General features: G+C 59.8%; 1 protein-coding gene across 10 annotated transcripts in view; it reads right to left on the bottom strand.

Moving 5' to 3' along the window:
• LOC132482366 (uncharacterized) overlaps window positions 1-20,029 on the bottom strand; it is a 229,050-nt gene that overhangs the window by 191,006 nt on the left and 18,015 nt on the right. For 4 of the 10 annotated variants that reach the window (XM_060087638.1, XM_060087640.1, XM_060087642.1 and 1 more), the window contains 9 exons: window positions 19,770-19,975; window positions 18,556-19,201; window positions 13,713-13,850; window positions 13,085-13,155; window positions 12,827-12,957; window positions 12,430-12,500; window positions 11,422-11,580; window positions 10,712-10,799; window positions 9,811-10,019 (listed from right to left, as the gene is read on the bottom strand). In XM_060087638.1, the coding sequence (XP_059943621.1) occupies window positions 9,811-10,019; window positions 10,712-10,799; window positions 11,422-11,580; window positions 12,430-12,500; window positions 12,827-12,957; window positions 13,085-13,155; window positions 13,713-13,850; window positions 18,556-19,201; window positions 19,770-19,975 (1,719 nt within the window). Of the gene's footprint in view, window positions 1-9,810; window positions 10,020-10,711; window positions 10,800-11,421; window positions 11,581-11,922; window positions 12,032-12,222; window positions 12,501-12,826; window positions 12,958-13,084; window positions 13,156-13,712; window positions 13,851-18,555; window positions 19,202-19,769; window positions 19,976-20,029 lie in introns of those variants that run through there. The other 6 variants (XR_009530911.1, XM_060087639.1, XR_009530912.1 and 3 more) reach the window with 5 other exon arrangements.

The raw sequence follows: 20,029 nt of genomic DNA, 5'->3' as shown, positions 1-20,029 counted from the left end.
TGATGTGGTGATGTGGGGACCCTGTCACGTGATGTGGTGACGAGGGGACCCTGTTCCTTGATGCTCTGATGAGGGGACCCTGTCCCGCGATGCTGGGATGAGGGGACCCTAGCCCTTGATGTTGTCATGAGGGGACCCTGTCCCTTGACAGTTTAATGAGGTGACCCTATCGTTTGATGCTGCGATTAGGAGACCCTGTCTAGTGATACTGTGATGAGGGGACCTGGCCCCGAGATGCTGAGATGAGGGGATCGTGTCCCTTGATGTCGTGATGAGGAGACCCTGTTCCGTGATGCTGCGATGCGGGGACCCTGTCACGTGATGTGGTGACGAGGGGACCCTGTCCCATGATGCTCTGATGAGGGGACCCTGTCCCGTGATGCTGTGATGTGGACACATTGTCCCGTGATGCTGTGATGAGGGGACCCTATCCTTTGATGGTGTCATGAGGGGACCCTGTCCGTTGACATTTTGATGAGGTGACCCAATCCCTTGATGCTGCGATGAGGAGACCCTGTCTCGTGAGACTGTGATGAGGGTACCTGACCCGTGATGCTGTGATGAGGGGACCCTATCCCTTGATGGTGTCATGAGGGGACCCTGTCCCTTGACATTTTGATGAGGTGACCCTATCCCTTGATGCTGCGATGAGGAGACCCTGTCTCGTGAGGCTGTGATGAGGGGACCTGACCCGTGATGCTGTGATGAGGGAACCGTGTCCCTTGATGCTGTGGTGAGCGGACCCTGTCGCGTGATGGTGTGATGAGGGGACAGTGTCCCTTCATGTGCTGATGAGGGGACCCTGCCCATTGACGTGGTGATGAGGGGACCGTGTCCCGTGATGCTGTGATGAGGGACCCTGTCGCTTGATGTTGTAATGAGGGGACCCTGTTCCATGATCCTGTGATGAGGGAACCCTGTACCGTGATGCTGTGATGAGGGGACACTGTCCCTTGATGTGGTGATGTGGGAACCCAGTCCAGTGATGCTGTGATGAGGGGACCCTGTCCCGTGATGCTGTGATGAGGGGACCCTGTACCGTGATGCTGTGATGAGGGGACCCTGTCCCTTGATGTGGTGAGGTGGGGACCCTGTCCAGTGATGCTGTGATGAGGGGACCCTGTCCCGTGATGTTGTGATGAGGGGACACTGTCCAGTGATGCTGTGATGAGGGGACACTGTCCAGTGATGCTGTGATGAGGGGACACTGTCCCTTGATGTGGTGATGTGGGGACCCTGTCCAGTGATGCTGTGATGAGGGGACCCTGTCCCTTGATGTTGTGATGAGGGGATGCTTTTCTGTGATGCTCTGATGAGAGGACCCTGTCCCGTGATGCTGTGATTAGGGGACACTCTCCATTGGTGAGATGATAAGGGGATCCTGCCCAGTGATTCTGGGATGAGGGAAACTGTCCCGTGATGCTGTGATGAGGGGACCCTATCCCTTGATGGTGTTATGAGGGGACCCTGTTCCTTGACATTTTGATGAGGTGACCCTATCCCTTGATGCTGCGATGAGGAGACCCTGTCTCGTGAGACTGTGATGACGGGACCTGACCCGTGATGCTGTGATGAGGGGACCCTGTACCGTGATGCTGGGATGAGGGGACACTGTCCCTTGATGTGGTGATGTGGGGACCCTGTCCAGTGATGCTGTGATGAGGGGACCCTGTCCCGTGATGCTGTGATGAGGGGACCCTGTACCGTGATGCTGTGATGAGGGGACCCTGTCCCTTGATGCCGTGATGAGGAGACCCTGTTCCGTGATGCTGTGATGCGGGGACCCTGTCACGTGATGTGGTGACGGGGGGACCCTGTCCCGTGATGCTCTGATGTGGACACATTGTCCCGTGATGCTGTGATGAGGGAACCCTGCGCCTTGATGTTGTGTTGAAGGGATCGTGTCCCTTGATGCTGTGATGAGGGGACCCTCACCCGTGATCTTGTGATGAGGGGACCCTATCCCTTGATTTCGTGATGAGGGGACCCTGCCCAGTGATGCTGTGATGAGTGGACCCTGTCCCTTGATGCTGTGAGGAGAGGAACCTGTCCCTTGATGTGGTGAAGAGGGAACCCTGCCCCGTGACGCTGTGATGAGAGAACCCTGCCCCGTGATGCTCTGATGAGAGGACCCTGTCCCTTGATGCTGTAATGAGGGCACCCTGTTACGTGATGCTGTGATGGGGGAACCCTATCCCTTGATGTTTTCATGAGGGGACCCTGTCTCTAGATGTTTTGATGAGGTGACCCTGTCCGTTCATGTGGTGATGAGGGGACCCTGTCCCTAGGTGCTGTAATGAGGGGACCCTGTCCGTGACGCTGTGATGAGGGGACCCTGTCCCGTGATGCTGTGTAAGGGGACCCGGTCCCGTGACGCTGTGTTGAGGGGACCATGTCCCGTGAAGCTGGGATGAGGGGACCCTGTCACGTGATGTGGTGACGAGGGGACCCTGTCCCTTGATGCTCTGATGAGGGGACCCTGTCCCGTGATGCTGGGATGTGGACACATTGTCCCGTAATGCTGTGATGAGGGAACCCTGTCCCGTGATGCTGTGATGAGGGAACCCTGTCCCTTGATGTTGTGATGAGGGGATGCTTTTCTGTGATGCTCTGATGAGGGGACCCGGTCCCGTGATGCTGTGATTAGGGGACACTCTCCATTGGTGAGGTGATAAGGGGATCCTGCCCAGTGATTCTGGGATGAGGGAAACTGTCCCTTGATGCTGTGATGGGGGGACGTTGTCCCGTGATGCTGTGATGAGGGGACCCTATCCCTTGATGGTGTTATGAGGGGACCCTGTTCCTTGACATTTTGATGAGGTGACCCTATCCCTTGATGCTGCGATGAGGAGACCCTGTCTCGTGAGACTGTGATGAGGGGACCTGACCCGTGATGCTGTGATGAGGGGATCCTGTACCGTGATGCTGTGATGAGGGGACCCTGTACTGTGATGCTGTGAGGAGAGGATCCTGTCCCTTGATGCTGTGATGAGGGGACACTGTCCCTTGATGTGGTGATGTGGGGACCCTGTCACGTGATGTGGTGACGAGGGGACCCTGTTCCTTGATGCTCTGATGAGGGGACCCTGTCCCGCGATGCTGGGATGAGGGGACCCTAGCCCTTGATGTTGTCATGAGGGGACCCTGTCCCTTGACAGTTTAATGAGGTGACCCTATCGTTTGATGCTGCGATTAGGAGACCCTGTCTAGTGATACTGTGATGAGGGGACCTGGCCCCGAGATGCTGAGATGAGGGGATCGTGTCCCTTGATGTCGTGATGAGGAGACCCTGTTCCGTGATGCTGCGATGCGGGGACCCTGTCACGTGATGTGGTGACGAGGGGACCCTGTCCCATGATGCTCTGATGAGGGGACCCTGTCCCGTGATGCTGTGATGTGGACACATTGTCCCGTGATGCTGTGATGAGGGGACCCTATCCTTTGATGGTGTCATGAGGGGACCCTGTCCGTTGACATTTTGATGAGGTGACCCTATCCCTTGATGCTGCGATGAGGAGACCCTGTCTCGTGAGACTGTGATGAGGGTACCTGACCCGTGATGCTGTGATGAGGGGACCCTATCCCTTGATGGTGTCATGAGGGGACCCTGTCCCTTGACATTTTGATGAGGTGACCCTATCCCTTGATGCTGCGATGAGGAGACCCTGTCTCGTGAGGCTGTGATGAGGGGACCTGACCCGTGATGCTGTGATGAGGGAACCGTGTCCCTTGATGCTGTGGTGAGCGGACCCTGTCGCGTGATGGTGTGATGAGGGGACAGTGTCCCTTCATGTGCTGATGAGGGGACCCTGCCCATTGACGTGGTGATGAGGGGACCGTGTCCCGTGATGCTGTGATGAGGGACCCTGTCGCTTGATGTTGTAATGAGGGGACCCTGTTCCATGATCCTGTGATGAGGGAACCCTGTACCGTGATGCTGTGATGAGGGGACACTGTCCCTTGATGTGGTGATGTGGGAACCCAGTCCAGTGATGCTGTGATGAGGGGACCCTGTCCCGTGATGCTGTGATGAGGGGACCCTGTACCGTGATGCTGTGATGAGGGGACCCTGTCCCTTGATGTGGTGAGGTGGGGACCCTGTCCAGTGATGCTGTGATGAGGGGACCCTGTCCCGTGATGTTGTGATGAGGGGACACTGTCCAGTGATGCTGTGATGAGGGGACACTGTCCAGTGATGCTGTGATGAGGGGACACTGTCCCTTGATGTGGTGATGTGGGGACCCTGTCCAGTGATGCTGTGATGAGGGGACCCTGTCCTGCGATGCTGTGATGAGGGGACCCTAGCCCTTGATGTTGTCATGGGGGACCCTATCCCTTGATGCTGCGATGAGGAGACCCTGTCTCGTGATACTGTGATGAGGGGACCTGGCCCCAAGATGCTGTGATGAGGGGATCGTGTCCCTTGATGTCGTGATGAGGGGACCCTGTCCCTTGATGCCGTGATGCGGAGACCCTCTTCCGTGATGCTGCAATGCGGGGACCCTGTCACGTGATGTGGTGACGAGGGGACCCTGTCCCATGATGCTCTGATGAGGGGACCCTGTCCCGTGATGCTGTGATGTGGACACATTGCCCCAAGATGCTGTGATGAGGGAACCATGTCCCTTGATGTTGTGTTGAGAGGACCGTGACCCTTGATGCTGTGATGAGGGGACCCTCACCCATGATGTTGTGATGAGGGGACCGTGTCCCTTGATGCTGTGATGAGGGGACCCTCACCCGTGATGTTGTGATGAGGGGACCCTGTCCCTTGATGTTGTGATGAAGGAATGCTTTTCTGTGATGCTCTGATGAGGGGACCCTGTCCCGTGATGCTGTGATTAGGGGACACTCTCCATTGGTGAGGTGATAAGGGGATCCTGCCCAGTGATTCTGGGATGAGGGAAACTGTCCCGTGATGCTGTGATGAGGGGACCCTATCCCTTGATGGTGTTATGAGGGGACCCTGTTCCTTGACATTTTGATGAGGTGACCCTATCCCTTGATGCTGCGATGAGGAGACCCTGTCTCGTGAGACTGTGATGACGGGACCTGACCCGTGATGCTGTGATGAGAGGATCCTGTACCGTGATGCTGTGATGAGGGGACCCTGTACTGTGATGCTGTGTGGAGAGGATCATGTCCCTTGATGCTGTGATGAGGGGACACTGTCCCTTGATGTGGTGATGTGGGGACCCTGTCACGTGATGTGGTGACGAGGGGACCCTGTCGCTTGATGCTCTGATGAGGGGACCCTGTCCCGTGATGCTGGGATGTGGACACATTGTCCCGTGATGCTGTGATGAGGGGACCCTGTCCCTTGATGTTGTGATGAGGGGATGCTTTTCTGTGATGCTCTGATGAGCGGACCCTGTCCCGTGATGCTGTGATTAGGGGACACTCTCCATTGGTGAGGTGATAAGGGGATCCTGCCCAGTGATTCTGGGATGAGGGAAACTGTCCCTTGATGCTGTGATGGGGGGACGTTGTCCCGTGATGCTGTGATGAGGGGACCCTATCCCTTGATGGTGTTATGAGGGGACCCTGTTCCTTGACATTTTGATGAGGTGACCCTATCCCTTGATGCTGCGATGAGACCCTGTCACGTGAGACTGTGATGAGGGGACCTGACCCGTGATGCTGTGATGAGGGGACCGTGTCCCTTGATGCTGTGGTGAGGGGACCCTGTCGCGTGATGGTGTGATGAGGGGACCCTGTACCGTGATGCTGTGATGAGGGGACCCTGTCCCTTGATGCCGTGATGAGGAGACCCTGTTCCGTGATGCTGTGATGCGGGGACCCTGTCACGTGATGTGGTGACGGGGGGACCCTGTCCCGTGATGCTCTGATGTGGACACATTGTCCCGTGATGCTGTGATGAGGGAACCCTGCGCCTTGATGTTGTGTTGAAGGGATCGTGTCCCTTGATGCTGTGATGAGGGGACCCTCACCCGTGATCTTGTGATGAGGGGACCCTATCCCTTGATTTCGTGATGAGGGGACCCTGCCCAGTGATGCTGTGATGAGTGGACCCTGTCCCTTGATGCTGTGAGGAGAGGAACCTGTCCCTTGATGTGGTGAAGAGGGAACCCTGCCCCGTGACGCTGTGATGAGAGAACCCTGCCCCGTGATGCTCTGATGAGAGGACCCTGTCCCTTGATGCTGTAATGAGGGCACCCTGTTACGTGATGCTGTGATGGGGGAACCCTATCCCTTGATGTTTTCATGAGGGGACCCTGTCTCTAGATGTTTTGATGAGGTGACCCTGTCCGTTCATGTGGTGATGAGGGGACCCTGTCCCTAGGTGCTGTAATGAGGGGACCCTGTCCGTGACGCTGTGATGAGGGGACCCTGTCCCGTGATGCTGTGTAAGGGGACCCGGTCCAGTGACGCTGTGTTGAGGGGACCATGTCCCGTGAAACTGGGATGAGGGGACCCTGTCACGTGATGTGGTGACGAGGGGACCCGGTCCCTTGATGCTCTGATGAGGGGACCCTGTCCCGTGATGCTGGGATGTGGACACATTGTCCCGTGATGCTGTGATGAGGGAACCCTGTCCCTTGATGTTGTGATGAGGGGATGCTTTTCTGTGATGCTCTGATGAGGGGACCTTGTCCCGTGATGCTGTGATTAGGGGACACTCTCCATTGGTGAGATGATAAGGGGATCCTGCCCAGTGATTCTGGGATGAGGGAAACTGTCCCTTGATGCTGTGATGGGGGGACGTTGTCCCGTGATGCTGTGATGAGGGGACCCTATCCCTTGATGGTGTTATGAGGGGACCCTGTTCCTTGACATTTTGATGAGGTGACCCTATCCCTTGATGCTGCGATGAGGAGACCCTGTCTCGTGAGACTGTGATGAGGGGACCTGACCCGTGATGCTGTGATGAGGGGACCCTGTACCGTGATGCTGTGATGAGGGGACCCTGTCCCTTGATGCCGCGATGAGGAGACCCTGTTCCGTGATGCTGTGATGCGGGGACCCTGTCACGTGATGTGGTGACGGGGGGACCCTGTCCCGTGATGCTCTGATGTGGACACATTGTCCCGTGATGCTGTGATGAGGGAACCCTGCGCCTTGATGTTGTGTTGAAGGGATCGTGTCCCTTGATGCTGTGATGAGGGGACCCTCACCCGTGATCTTGTGATGAGGGGACCCTATCCCTTGATTTCGTGATGAGGGGACCCTGCCCAGTGATGCTGTGATGAGTGGACCCTGTCCCTTGATGCTGTGAGGAGAGGAACCTGTCCCTTGATGTGGTGAAGAGGGAACCCTGCCCCGTGACGCTGTGATGAGAGAACCCTGCCCCGTGATGCTCTGATGAGAGGACCCTGTCCCTTGATGCTGTAATGAGGGCACCCTGTTACGTGATGCTGTGATGGGGGAACCCTATCCCTTGATGTTTTCATGAGGGGACCCTGTCTCTTGATGTTTTGATGAGGTGACCCTGTCCGTTCATGTGGTGATGAGGGGACCCTGTCCCTAGGTGCTGTAATGAGGGGACCCTGTCCGTGACGCTGTGATGAGGGGACCCTGTCCCGTGATGCTGTGTAAGGGGACCCGGTCCCGTGACGCTGTGTTGAGGGGACCATGTCCCGTGAAGCTGGGATGAGGGGACCCTGTCACGTGATGTGGTGACGAGGGGACCCTGTCCCTTGATGCTCTGATGAGGGGACCCTGTCCCGTGATGCTGGGATGTGGACACATTGTCCCGTGATGCTGTGATGAGGGAACCCTGTCCCTTGATGTTGTGATGAGGGGATGCTTTTCTGTGATGCTCTGATGAGCGGACCCTGTCCCGTGATGCTGTGATTAGGGGACACTCTCCATTGGTGAGGTGATAAGGGGATCCTGCCCAGTGATTCTGGGATGAGGGAAACTGTCCCTTGATGCTGTGATGGGGGGACGTTGTCCCGTGATGCTGTGATGAGGGGACCCTATCCCTTGATGGTGTTATGAGGGGACCCTGTTCCTTGACATTTTGATGAGGTGACCCTATCCCTTGATGCTGCGATGAGGAGACCCTGTCTCGTGAGACTGTGATGAGGGGACCTGACCCGTGATGCTGTGTTGAGGGGATCCTGTACGGTGATGCTGTGATGAGGGGACCCTGTACTGTGATGCTGTGAGGAGAGGATCCTGTCCCTTGATGCTGTGATGAGGGGACACTGTCCCTTGATGTGGTGATGTGGGGACCCTGTCATGTGATGTGGTGACGAGGCGACCCTGTCCCTTGATGCTCTGATGAGGGGACCCTGTCCCACGATGCTGGGATGAGGGGACCCTAGCCCTTGATGTTGTCATGAGGGGACCCTGTCCCTTGACAGTTTGATGAGGTGACCCTATCCTTTGATGCTGCGATTAGGAAACCCTGTCTAGTGATACTGTGATGAGGGGACCTGGCCCCGAGATGCTGAGATGAGGGGATCGTGTCCCTTGATGTCGTGATGAGGAGACCCTGTTCCGTGATGCTGCGATGCGGGGACCCCGTCACGTGATGCTGTGACGAGGGGACCCTGTCCCATGATGCTCTGATGAGGGGACCCTGTCCCGTGATGCTGTGATGTGGACACATTGTCCCGTGAAGCTGTGATGAGGGAAGCCTGTCCCTTGATGTTGTGTTGAGGGGACCGTGTCCCTTGATGCTGTGATGAGGGAACCCTCACCCGTGATGTTGTGATGAGGGGACCCTGTCCCTTGATGTTGTGATGAGGGGATGCTTTTCTGTGATGCTCTGATGAGGGGACCCTGTCCCGTGATGCTGTGATTAGGGGATACTCTCCATTGGTGAGGTGATAAGGGGATCCTGCCCAGTGATTCTGGGATGAGGGAAACTGTCCCTTGATGCTGTGATGCGGGGACGTTGTCCCGTGATGCTGTGATGAGGGGACCCTCACCCATGATGTTGTGATGAGGGGACCGTGTCCCTTGATGCTGTGATGTGGACACATTGTCCCGTGATGCTGTGATGAGGGGACCCTGTCCTGTGATGCTTTGATGTGGACACATTGTCCCGTGATGCTATGATGAGGGGACCCTATCCTTTGATGGTGTCATGAGGGGACACTGTCCCTTGACATTTTGATGAGGTGACCCTATCCCTTGATGCTGCGATGAGGAGACCCTGTCTCGTGAGACTGTGATGAGGGGACCTGACCCGTGATGCTGTGATGAGGGGACCGTGTCCCTTGATGCTGTGGTGAGGGGACCCTGTCGCGTGATGGTGTGATGAGGGGACAATGTCCCTTCATGTGGTGATGAGGGGACCCTGCCCATTGACGTGGTGATGAGGGGACCCTGTCCCGTGATGCTGTGAGGGGAGGATCCTGTCCCTTTATGCTGTGATGAAGGACCCTGTCTCTTGATGTTGTAATGAGGGGACCCTGTTCCATGATTCTGTGATGAGGGAACCCTGTACCGTGATGCTGTGATGAGGGGACCGCGTCCCTTGATGCTGTGGGGAGGGGACCCTATCACGTGATGTCTTGACGAGGGGACCCTGTCCCTTGATGTTCTCATGAGGGGATCCTGTCCCGTGATGCTGTGATGTGGACACATTGTCCCGTGATGCTGTGATGAGGGAACCCTGCCCCGTGATGCCGCGATGAGGGAACCCTGCCCCATGATGTTGTGATTAGGGGACCCTGTCTCTTGATGCTGTGATTATGGGACCCTGTCTGTTGATGGTGTGATGAGGGGACCCTTTCCCTAGATGTTGTAATGAGGGGACCCTGGCCCGTGAGGTTGGGATGATGAGACCTGCCCTCGTTTCTTGGTATTTGAGTCGACCTGGCCCTCCACACTCACCGAGTGGCGCACGTCCTCCAGGGTCGCCGAGAAGGACTCGACCAGGCTGTGGGGCAGCTGGGAGAGGAAGCCAATGGTGTCCACGTAGATGACGGTCACCCGGGAGGGCAGCCACCCCGCGTGCGCTGTGATGTCCAGCGTAGCAAACAGCTGGTCCCGGGGCTGGATGGCGATGTCCCCTGTAAGCGCCTTGATCAACGTGGTCTTTCCTGCACGTGGGGCACAAGGAGACCGTGCGTGTCAGACACCTCTGGCCCCCCAGTGAGCACTGTGGACCTCGGGGCTGCCCCACGCTGACCACATGCCGCTGGAGGGTGGGCAGGGGCAGGAGGTCTGTGCGCTGGGAACTCTGTGCAGGACCCGTGGGACGCTGCGCGGGCTTTGCATGGACTGAGCTGCCGCGGTCTAGGCTACAGGGTCAAGTGGACCAGTGTCAGGGCAAGCGTGCTGGTGTAGAAGGGAGAGACGGCGTAGACACAGACAGTGGTGACGTGCATGTGAGGTGGGCAGGCGTCCACACAGGCAAAGGGATGGTACTGTGGAGTAACCCAGCTGTGGTGTGGTGTCTGTGTAGATGAGGGGATGGTGGAGTAAGGGGTGCAGTGTGTGCAGAGAGGTAGTGAGGGTGTAGACAGTGCTGTGTGTACCTGAGGGGCCCTAGAGCACCCGCCTCCACAGCCTTTCCTGACAACGTGGACACTGTCCACCTAGCCCAGGCTCAGGGGCACCGGTAGTAACCGTCCAGCCCAGGGACACCCCCTGGCTACGCCTGGTCCACCAGGAGGTGGTGACGGGTCCTGCCGTCGAGTAACTGGAGGGCGGGGCGCAGCCTGGACGCCGCTGCTCAGTGAAGGGCCCCGAACTCCCGGCCGGTGAGAGTCGGGACCAAGCGGACACTCACTGGATGCTCTGACAGTTAGAGGACACGCCGCCCTCCGAGGATGCGGCCAGGAGGGGCCGTCGGGATTTTCTGCCGCGGGAGATCTTACCTGTAGACATTTATGACTTTTCAAACCTGGACGCCCCACAGCTTCCTGTGCACGTCTGTGGGACATTCCCTCCCTCCTCTGGACGCAGACTGTGAGCGCCTGATACAGGGACGGGCCCGGCATGGCGGTGCTTCCCGAGCACGTGGCGGGGCCGGGCCTCAGGGCAGCCCAGCGAGCGCTGTGGACTGAGTCCCCGCAGTGCAGGGAACTGGGTGCTTTCCCCTTATCTCAGGGCACCGGGGACCCTACAGGACGCCCTGCACTCTGTCCTCCACGGGGAGTCCACTTGATGTGCTCGTGCAGACAAAGCTGAGAACAGACTGTGAGGTCTTCCTCGCTGACACCTGAATCACTCTGATCCCTGGAAGATCCTGCCCACTGTCAACGGACTTAAAACTGTCCCCACTTCGTCGTTCTGAGTCTGGAGAACATCCACTGAGAGGGGCGTCAGCGCACAGCAGTCACACGGGGGCCGCGTCGCCCCCGGGACGCCCAGGGATGGGGCCCGAGTCCCGTCCTCCTCACCGGGGACTATAGCCCTCCGCGAGCACCCAGTCTCGCCGGGTCGCCAAGCGGGTTCTCCTAGCGCACCCCGCCCAGCCCCGGCGGGCCCACTCCTCACCGCAGTTTGTGTAGCCCACCACGGAGACCACAGGGATCTCCCGCCGCCTCCGCTGCTGGCCCAGGAGAAGCCTCTTCCGGCGGAGTCTGTCCAGGGCCTTCCGAATCTTCGCTTCCTTATCTTTCAGGAGGCGCTGCTGCACCTGCAGGAAAGACTCTCCTAGAAACATGCAAGATGGCGAGTCAGTGGGCAGACACGAAAGGGACAAGAGACACGGGGGTGCCTGCGGGGGATGTGGACAGGCTCCCTCTCGGGGCTTCAGGGACCCCCCTCCCCACCCCAGCCTGCCCCCCTGTACACTCGGCCCCCACACCTTGTGTCCTCAGACAGCTCTGCCCAGCGCGAGGCGGCCTGGCACTTCTGCCCTCTGAGGGCACCTGGGCTCCCCTTTGCCCAGGAGGAGGAGGCCGAGGGGAGAGCCTCAGAAGGGCCCCCACGACACCCACAGCGGGCTGAGTGGTGCCCCAAAGACGTGTCCACACCCTGACCCCCAGGACCTACAAGTGGGGCCTTATTAAGAAACAGCGTCTCTGCAGGTGGGATGCAGGGAAGAGTCTGAGATGAGGTCCTCCGGGAGGAGGGTGGCCCTACATCCAGTGACAGGGTCCTTCTAAGAGACAGAAGAGGAGAGACACAGAGGAGAAGCCCCGTGAAGACAGAGGCAGAGACGGGAGGGACGCGGCCACGAGCCCAGGGACGCCCGGAGCCCCCAGAAGCTGGAAGGGGCGGGAAGGACCCTCCCCTGGAGCCTCCAGAAGGAACCAGCCCCTGTAACTCCTTGATCTGCTCTGCAGGACTCACGGAGGATCAATGTCTCTGGTTTTCAGGCACCGGTTCGTGGTCCTTCGTTACGGCCGCACCAGGGAAACACCTTGACACCCTCCTTTGACTGTGACCACGGACGAGGCCCCAGCAGGACCTCTGAGGGACGTCGTCCCCTTTGTAGGGGTGGTGGCCACGACAACCCCCCCTTCTGAGCTCCCGGTGACAAGACGTCAGACACTGTACCTGACCCCATGATGTTGCGGGAGTCCCGGCCTCGGCCGCCCAGGTGGGCAACGTGGTTTTTCAGGCAGGACCTGGCGTGGAAATGGGTCGGCTAAGGAGACGGGAGCACGTGCCCGTGGGAGGCTGGCACAGAGCCCTGGGTGGGGAGTGGGCATCTAGACAGGAAGAACAGGCTCGCTCGGGACCTCCCCGCCGCGTGGGCCTTCACGGGCGGGGACGCAGGGTCCCTTGCTGGGTGGCGCTCCTTGTGGGCCGCGTGCCCTGGTAGGTGTGCTGCTTGGCCATGTCCCCACTGGTCACACCCCACCCTCACCACCCCGGCAACACTCCAGGTAGGGAAAGCAAAAAGGGGTCCAAGGAGGCTTCCGTCTGCCCCGAGCCCAGGCTCTGCAGGTACCTGAGCAGGGGGAGCTCGGCCAGTGCCACCTGCAGCCGGGCCTCCTCGGTGCGGGCGTTGCAGCGGAAAATATGAAGAACCACCGTGAATCGGTCGAACACCCGCACACCCCAGGCGGCTTCCAGTTCTTTCTAGAAGATGGAGTGCGAGGGAGGGGATCTGTGGTGACCCCAGGCCCGTGAAGACCTGTGTCCTCACGGGGACACTGACCCACTCCCTCAGCCGCCGTGGGCGGGAAACAGCGAGCTTCTGAGGTACCTTGGTGGGTGCAGCCATCCTCTCCACATTCAGGAAAACGGCGGTGATTTCCGGGGACCCTCTGATTTTCTCTAGGAAAAGAGGATGGCCTCTCAGAGGCCTGCATGCCCATGTCGTCTGTCTGGGGACCCTGCACTTTGGCCGTGTTCGCCAGACACCCCGAGTCTCTGAGCACAGTATTTGTCAAGTGTGGGTCGGGGAGGACCGGACCGGACCGGGTCCCTCTTCAGGGGAGTAGATCTCACACACATGGGGGTCCCGTGACCCCACGGGGACTGAGTGCCCGTTAGACAACAGATGGGCAGTGAGCGCCCCCCTTGGCATGTCTCCTGCTCTGAGCTGTGAGCTAGACATGGGTTTGGGGCGGGGACGTCAGGGTCCATGGAAGGCAGGGGTCACACGCAGGACCCCCTCCGCCGGGCACTGGGGGGGCGTGGGCTGGGCTGGGGCGCGGGGCTGGCGTGCGCCCGACTCTCACAGGTCCCGCCTGTGTCCTGGGGCCTCGTTTGAATTCTCACGTGGGCGTGGTGGCTTTTGCCGTCTCATCCAGGTTCCTGTGAGGCCCAGAGGGAGGGCCATGCTTGCTCTGTTTCTGGGAGGGTGATGGGGACACGTGTGCTGGACTCACCTGTCAGGCGCTCCAAGGTCCCTCTGCCGAAGACGAGCTTCCGGTCTGGCGTTTTGGTGGGCACCACCATCGTGTCCACCACCGACCAGCCATCCAGCGTGTGCACCAGCGCTTGTGCCTCCACCACCTGCCACTCAACTTTGGGGAGAGACAGGCCAGTGTGAGGGTCATTTCCGGCTGGGTCAGCCCCGGGCTGTGTCCAGCCCTGCCCAGAGCCACGTGCCCCAGGCTGGGACGGCTTCCTGCTTCCTGCCTACACAACGGTCCCGAGAGCGCGCCCCAGTCAGTATTTGCTCGAAATGCAGCTCTATTCTTCTGGGTAGATGGTCAGGAGGGGTGGACACAGGACCGGGGAGGGGAGGAGGGCCCTGAGCTGAGCAGGGATGCGGGGATGGCCGCCCCCCGCCCCCCGTGTTGGAATCTGGGACGTCTGCCCTGTGGGGACACATGGTCCCTTGTGACCCACTGGACAGCGTCCCCTGTGAGGCTCCCAAGGGCCCATAGAACCTGCCGCCCTGCCTGCAGGGTGGGCTGTGTCCCCGTGGGTTCCCTGTCCTCGGTGAGCCCAGCATAGTCTTAGCCTGGCCCCAGAAAGGCAGCGCCCACCCAGGGTCCCTGGCCGTGAATGGTCAGGATGATGATGACGATGATGATGATGATGCGTGCGCACGTGGGGCATGGGTGGTGGGAGAGGCAGGGCCCACCCAGGGCAGGAGCCCAGGACAGTGAGGGCACAGGCCGTGGATGGAGGGCTGACGGGGCCACCCCGCCCTAGGCTCTCCTCTTCACGGCCCTTCCCGAGGAGGAAGGGGGCACGGGGCAGCCGAGACTCTCCCCTGAGGGAGAGCAGGCAGATGGGCAGTGACGCCAACATGCCCCGGGGCTGGGCCCAGACAGGGTGGACGAGGCTGACTCAGGTCTGGAGGGGCGGTGGCCTGGAGGACAGCTCTGCGGGGCCCCGGGCGTGTTCTCTGTGAGATGGGGAGCGTGTGCATCAAGCCCCACGGGAGGCCGGCCCCCCATCCCGTGCCCGCGCCCCCGCCCCCCGGGAGGCCACCCTCGCACAGAGTCTCAGAGCCGCGGCCCCTCTGTGGCGCCCCTGCTTCGCTGTCTGTCCCCACTCCCCGGACACCTGGGTGCTGCCGTCTCTGGGGTCACCTGACCCTCCTCAGGGCACAGCCAGGACACAGGCCAGAGGCTCGGGAGTAGGGGCCGGGCAGGGTCTGAGGCCACAGAGCAGGGTCCCCGCGTTCTCTGGGCTGTGCGGGGGTCCCCATCTTCTGGGATATGGGGGGGTGGGGTCTCCCCATCCTCTGGGACATGGGGGGCGGGGTCCCCCATTCTCTAGGCCAAGGGGAGGCGGAGTCTTCTTGGCTGTGACTCCCCATGGGCCCGCCAGCTCGTCCCACCTCCTCCAGCTGCTGGTCGCTCAGGTCAGCAGGTGCTTGGTCACGCCTGACCTCCGTCCTTCAGCTGCAGGCCTGACCCAGCAGTAACCCCCGCGGGTGCTGTCTCTCCCGATCCCAGGGGCCGCGGCCCCAGCTCCGTGGTGAGAGCCTGCGCGGGGGCCAGCGGCCTCCCTCCTGCTGCGCTGCACAGCTGCCCGCTTGGGGGTCTGGCACCCCGCAACCCCACCCCGAAGGCCTGGGTTAGGATTCGGTGGGGATGGAAACGGAGAAGCACTTGTGCAGCTGACAGCCCAGGGGCACAGGCACCATAAGGCACTGAACCCTGATCCCAGGACCACAGCAGGCTGCCCCTCCCCCACACATCAGCCCCTCCCCACAAAGGTCCGTTTACAGCAGGTCCTTTCACCTTGTGCATCACGTCCAGCTATCGAGAAAAACTTACCAGGCGCACCAAAAGGCAACCCGAAGAGACACAGCAAGCGTGAGAACCAGACGCGCCAGGGATGTTGGAATTACTGGACCAGGAACTTAAAACAACTATGATTAACGTGCCAAGGGCCCTGACGGATTTAGTAGACAGCATGCAAGGACGGATGGGCAAGGCAAGCAGAGGTGGAAATCCCAAGAAAGAACCAAAAAGACCCGCTAGAGATCACAAGCGCTCTGGCAGAAATGACGAGCGCCTCTCATGGGCCTGCTGGTGGACTGGACTCGGCAGAGAACGGATCCCGGAGTCTCAGCATATGACAACACGGAAAATTAAACACGTCTGCTCTGCAGAGACGTCATCAGCGGACTGAGAAGCCAAGCCACAGACCTGGGAGAAAGTACGTGCAAAAAAACGCATCCATAAGCACTGGTATCCAAAATATAAAAACAATTCTTAAGTTCAGCAACAAGGAAACAACCTACTAAAACATGGGCCAGAGACCGTAACAGACACCTCACCAAACAGATATACAGGTGGCAAATGAGCACGTGACAAGATGCTCCACGTCCTCTGCCATCAGGGAAACGCAAACTAAAACAGCAATGAGGCACCACCACACACCTATCAGAACAGCCGAAATCCACGATCCTGACAACACGAAATGCCGACCAGCGTGTGCAGCACCCGTCCCACGCATCGCTGGGAGGGACGCAAGATGGTACGGCCACGTTGGAGGATGGTCTGGCAGTTTCTTACAAAGCTAAACACACGCTTACCACACAATCCGGCGCTCATACTCCTTGCTATTTGCCCAAAGGATGTGAAAACTTACAGCCACACAAAAACCTGCACATCGATGTTTAGAGCAGCTTTATTCAGAACTGCCAAAACGGAAGCAACAAAGGTGTCCTTTAGTACATGACTAGATAAACTGTGGTCTATCCAGACAACAGAGTATTATACAGCGCTAAAGTGAAATGAGCTGTCAGGCCATGAAAAGACATGGAGGAGCCTTAAATGCATATGACTGAGTGAAAGAAGGCAGTGAGAGAAGGCTGCAGACTGTGTGATTCCAGCTCTATGACACTCTGGAAAAGGCACAACAATGGAGACGGTAAAAGGCCCACCGGTTGTCAGGGGTTTAAGAGGGGGAGGGAGGGATGAATGGGTGGAGCACAGGGGATGTTCAGGGCAGTGAAACTACTCCGTGTGATGCTGTAACGGTGGGTACATATCATCCATTTGCCCAAACCCACAGAATGTACAACACCAGGAGTGAACCCTAATTAATGTAAACCGTGGACTTGGGGTGACGACGTTATGTCAACATAGGCTCGTCAGCTATGACAAATTCACCGTCTGGCGGGGATGCTGAAAACGGCAGAGGCCATCCATTGGTGAAGGCACTGAGTATATGTGAAAAATCGGCATACGTTCCTCTCAATTTTGCTGTGAAACTAAAAGCACCCTAAAAAAAACTTTTTAAGAAGAAAAAGGAATGAAGCACTGACACAGGCCTCGACATACGTCTGCCTCAGAAACATGGCGCTCAGTGAGAGAAGCCAGACACACAAGGCCACGTATCACTCACGTGAAATGTCCAGGACAGGCAAATCCACGGGGCCAGAAGGCCGATTCCCGGTTCCCAGGGGTTGGGTGCGGGAGAAGCAAGGGGGAGGCCTGCTACTGAGGGCACAGGATCTCCTTCCGGGGAGATGAGCACGTTGTGGAACCAGACACAGGTGGTGGCTGCACAAGGCTGTGAACGTACTCGTTGCCTCCGAGTGGTACCCTTCAAAGCGGTTCATCTTATGCTCTGCGAACTGTATCTCAATAAAGGTCTAAGAGGAGGAAAGGAATACGGAGAATGCCACCCCTCCCCCGCAACTGGGTCACTGCTCTGCTCAAACCCAGAGGACCTGTGATGACCTGACTCCTCGCATGGCTGCACCACTGCAGTGACTTGCCTCTGACAGCCCCGAACAGCCGAGGAGCGGCGGTCCCAGGAGGGCCCAGGACGTGCTCGCTCAGGAGCCCTAACCCTGGACACTGTCCCTGTTCATCCGTGGGGTCCGTCTCCCCAGGCCATCCAGGACCACCCTGGTGAGACGGCCCCGTCCCCGCCCCCCTCCGTCCGCCTTCCTGCTGGGTTCTGAACACAGCACTCAGGTCAGGCGGTGGGCTCCTGCCCGGCGTGTCTGCTGTCCCCCCAGCCCCACCGGAGCGGGTACAGTGGGGTTGCTGATGGCCGAGGGCCATGGAGGCAGGTCCCAGGCGTCTCAGGGGCTCAGCCGGGCTCACGGTTTCTGCTACAAAGGGCGTGTGAACACGCTTGTGCACCACCTTTGGGCGTAGTACTCAGTGGTACACAGTGAAAGCGGGTCAATAAAGGCTTAAAGCTGAGGGACACACCTCGTGCAAACCGGCGTTAGTTGTTGGATTCTCTTCCTTTACAGATGGGGATGCTGCGCGCGGCAGCAGGGCCGAGCGACAACCTGGGGCGCGTCCGAAAGGGGAAGGGGCCCCGGACCCGCTGTGTGCACGGGGGAAGGCGCCCCAGCCCAGAATTAGCATTTCCAGGCCCGCTGCACGGATGCGGCTCCCGGGAGCGGGTCGGGTGGGGGCGGTCCAGCCTCCGAGTCCCCGCCCCCATAAGCCCGGCCCTAGGGGTCCCAGCCCTCGGAGTCACGCCGCCATAAGCCCCACCCCTTCAACCCGGCCACTCAGGAGCCCCGCCCCCGACGTCCCCGCTCTACGAGCTCCAGCTCTCGGAGCCCCGCTCCCAGAAGCCCTGCCCTATGGGCTCCAGCCCTCAGAGTCACGCCCTCCAACACCACGCCCCTTCAGTCCGGCCAATCAGAAGTCCCGCCCTTCGGTGTCTCTGCCCAGAGCGCCAGACCTCGAAACCCGCCCCCGGCCTCCCCGCCCTTTAAGTTCCGAGACTTGGCGCACTCCATGACTCCCACCCCACCCCCACCGAGTCCACGGCCACAGTCCCGGTCACCTCGGGTCCCCTGCGGCTTCCCGGGTCCCCACTTGACGTCAGGGTGAAGCAAGCACACGCGCTGGGCTCCCGCCGGCAGCAAAGGGTCCCTCCTCAGCAGCTCCTCCTCCTCCGCTTCCTCAGCCTCCTCCTTTCCTCCAGTCCGACTTCTCCGGCCACCTGCATGTGGGCCCCGCCCCCCACCCCCTCGCCCCTCCGGGCCCCCCAGGCCCCCGCGGAAGGCGGCGAGCGCGCGCTCGGGGCAGGGTGGCAGCGGCGGCGCGGCCCTCGGAGCCCCGCAGCCACGAACCACGCGAAAGAGCCAGGACCCCGGGCGGACAGCGGCTCGCAGGGCGCACATACCGCAAGCGCTCCTACGCCATGGGCGGGGCCTCGGGAGCGTGCTCTCGTGCAGTTGCCCATTGGCCGCCCGGGTCACGTGCTCGCAGACGCCTGATTGGTGCGCGCGGGCCGGGCCGGGAGGCCAGTCTGGGACGGCGCAGCCTGGGGATGTGCTTTTTCTCTGCCGCGGGTGGTCGAGGCGACCTCCCAAGGCAGGTGGTGCCGGAGCAGGGCCCGGCCGGGCACCCGACCCGGTGGGCGCTCCCCCACGCTCGCCACCTCTCCGCGCCCCGGTCAGGCCTCCGCGCAGGGTCGGGGTCCGGTCCTGGGAATCAGTTCCATCTGGGGATCAGTTCCGGAACCCTGAACTCTGCCTTGGCGGATCCGAGTGTGGCTCCAGGGGTCCCAGACCCTGCCTTGGTGGGGGTCCGAGGGCGGCCGCGGGAGTCCCAAACGCTGCCTTAATGGTCCGAGTGCAGCCCTGGGGTCCCAGGTCCTGCCTTAGGGTTGCCGCGATGAGGAGACCCTGCCCCGTGATGCTGTGATGAGGGGACACTGTCCCTTAATGTGGAGATGAGGGCACCCTTCCCAGTGAGGCTGTGATGACTGGAACCTGCCCAGTGATGCTGTGATGACTGGAACCTGCCCAGTGATGCTGTGATGAAGGGACCCTGTCCCGTGATATAGTGATGAGGGGACCCTGCCCCATGATGTTGTGATGAGGGGACCCTGTCTCTTGATGCTGTGATTAGGGGACCCTGTCTGTTGATGGTGTGACGAGGGGACCCTTTCCCTAGATGTTGTAATGAGGGGACCCTGGCCCGTGGTGATGGGATGAGGGGATCTGCCTCCCGTTTCCGGGTATTTGAAGCGACCTGGCCCTCCACACTCACCGAGTGGCGCACGTCCTCCAGGGTCGCCGAGGACTCGACCAGGCTGTGGGGCAGCTGGGAGAGGAAGCCAATGGTGTCCATGTAGATGACGGTCACACGGGAGGGCAGCCACCCCGCGTGCGCCGTGACGTCCAGCGTGGCAAACAGCTGGTCCCGGGGCTGGATGGCGATGTCCCCTGTCAGGGCCTTGATCAACGTGGTCTTTCCTGCACGTGGGGCACAAGGGGACCGTGCATGTCAGACCCCTCTGGTCCCCCAGT

Source organism: Mesoplodon densirostris, chromosome X (genome assembly GCF_025265405.1).
Source record: "Mesoplodon densirostris isolate mMesDen1 chromosome X, mMesDen1 primary haplotype, whole genome shotgun sequence".
Taxonomy (NCBI): domain Eukaryota; kingdom Metazoa; phylum Chordata; class Mammalia; order Artiodactyla; family Ziphiidae; genus Mesoplodon; species Mesoplodon densirostris.
This window is presented reverse-complemented; position numbering and strand designations above follow the sequence as displayed.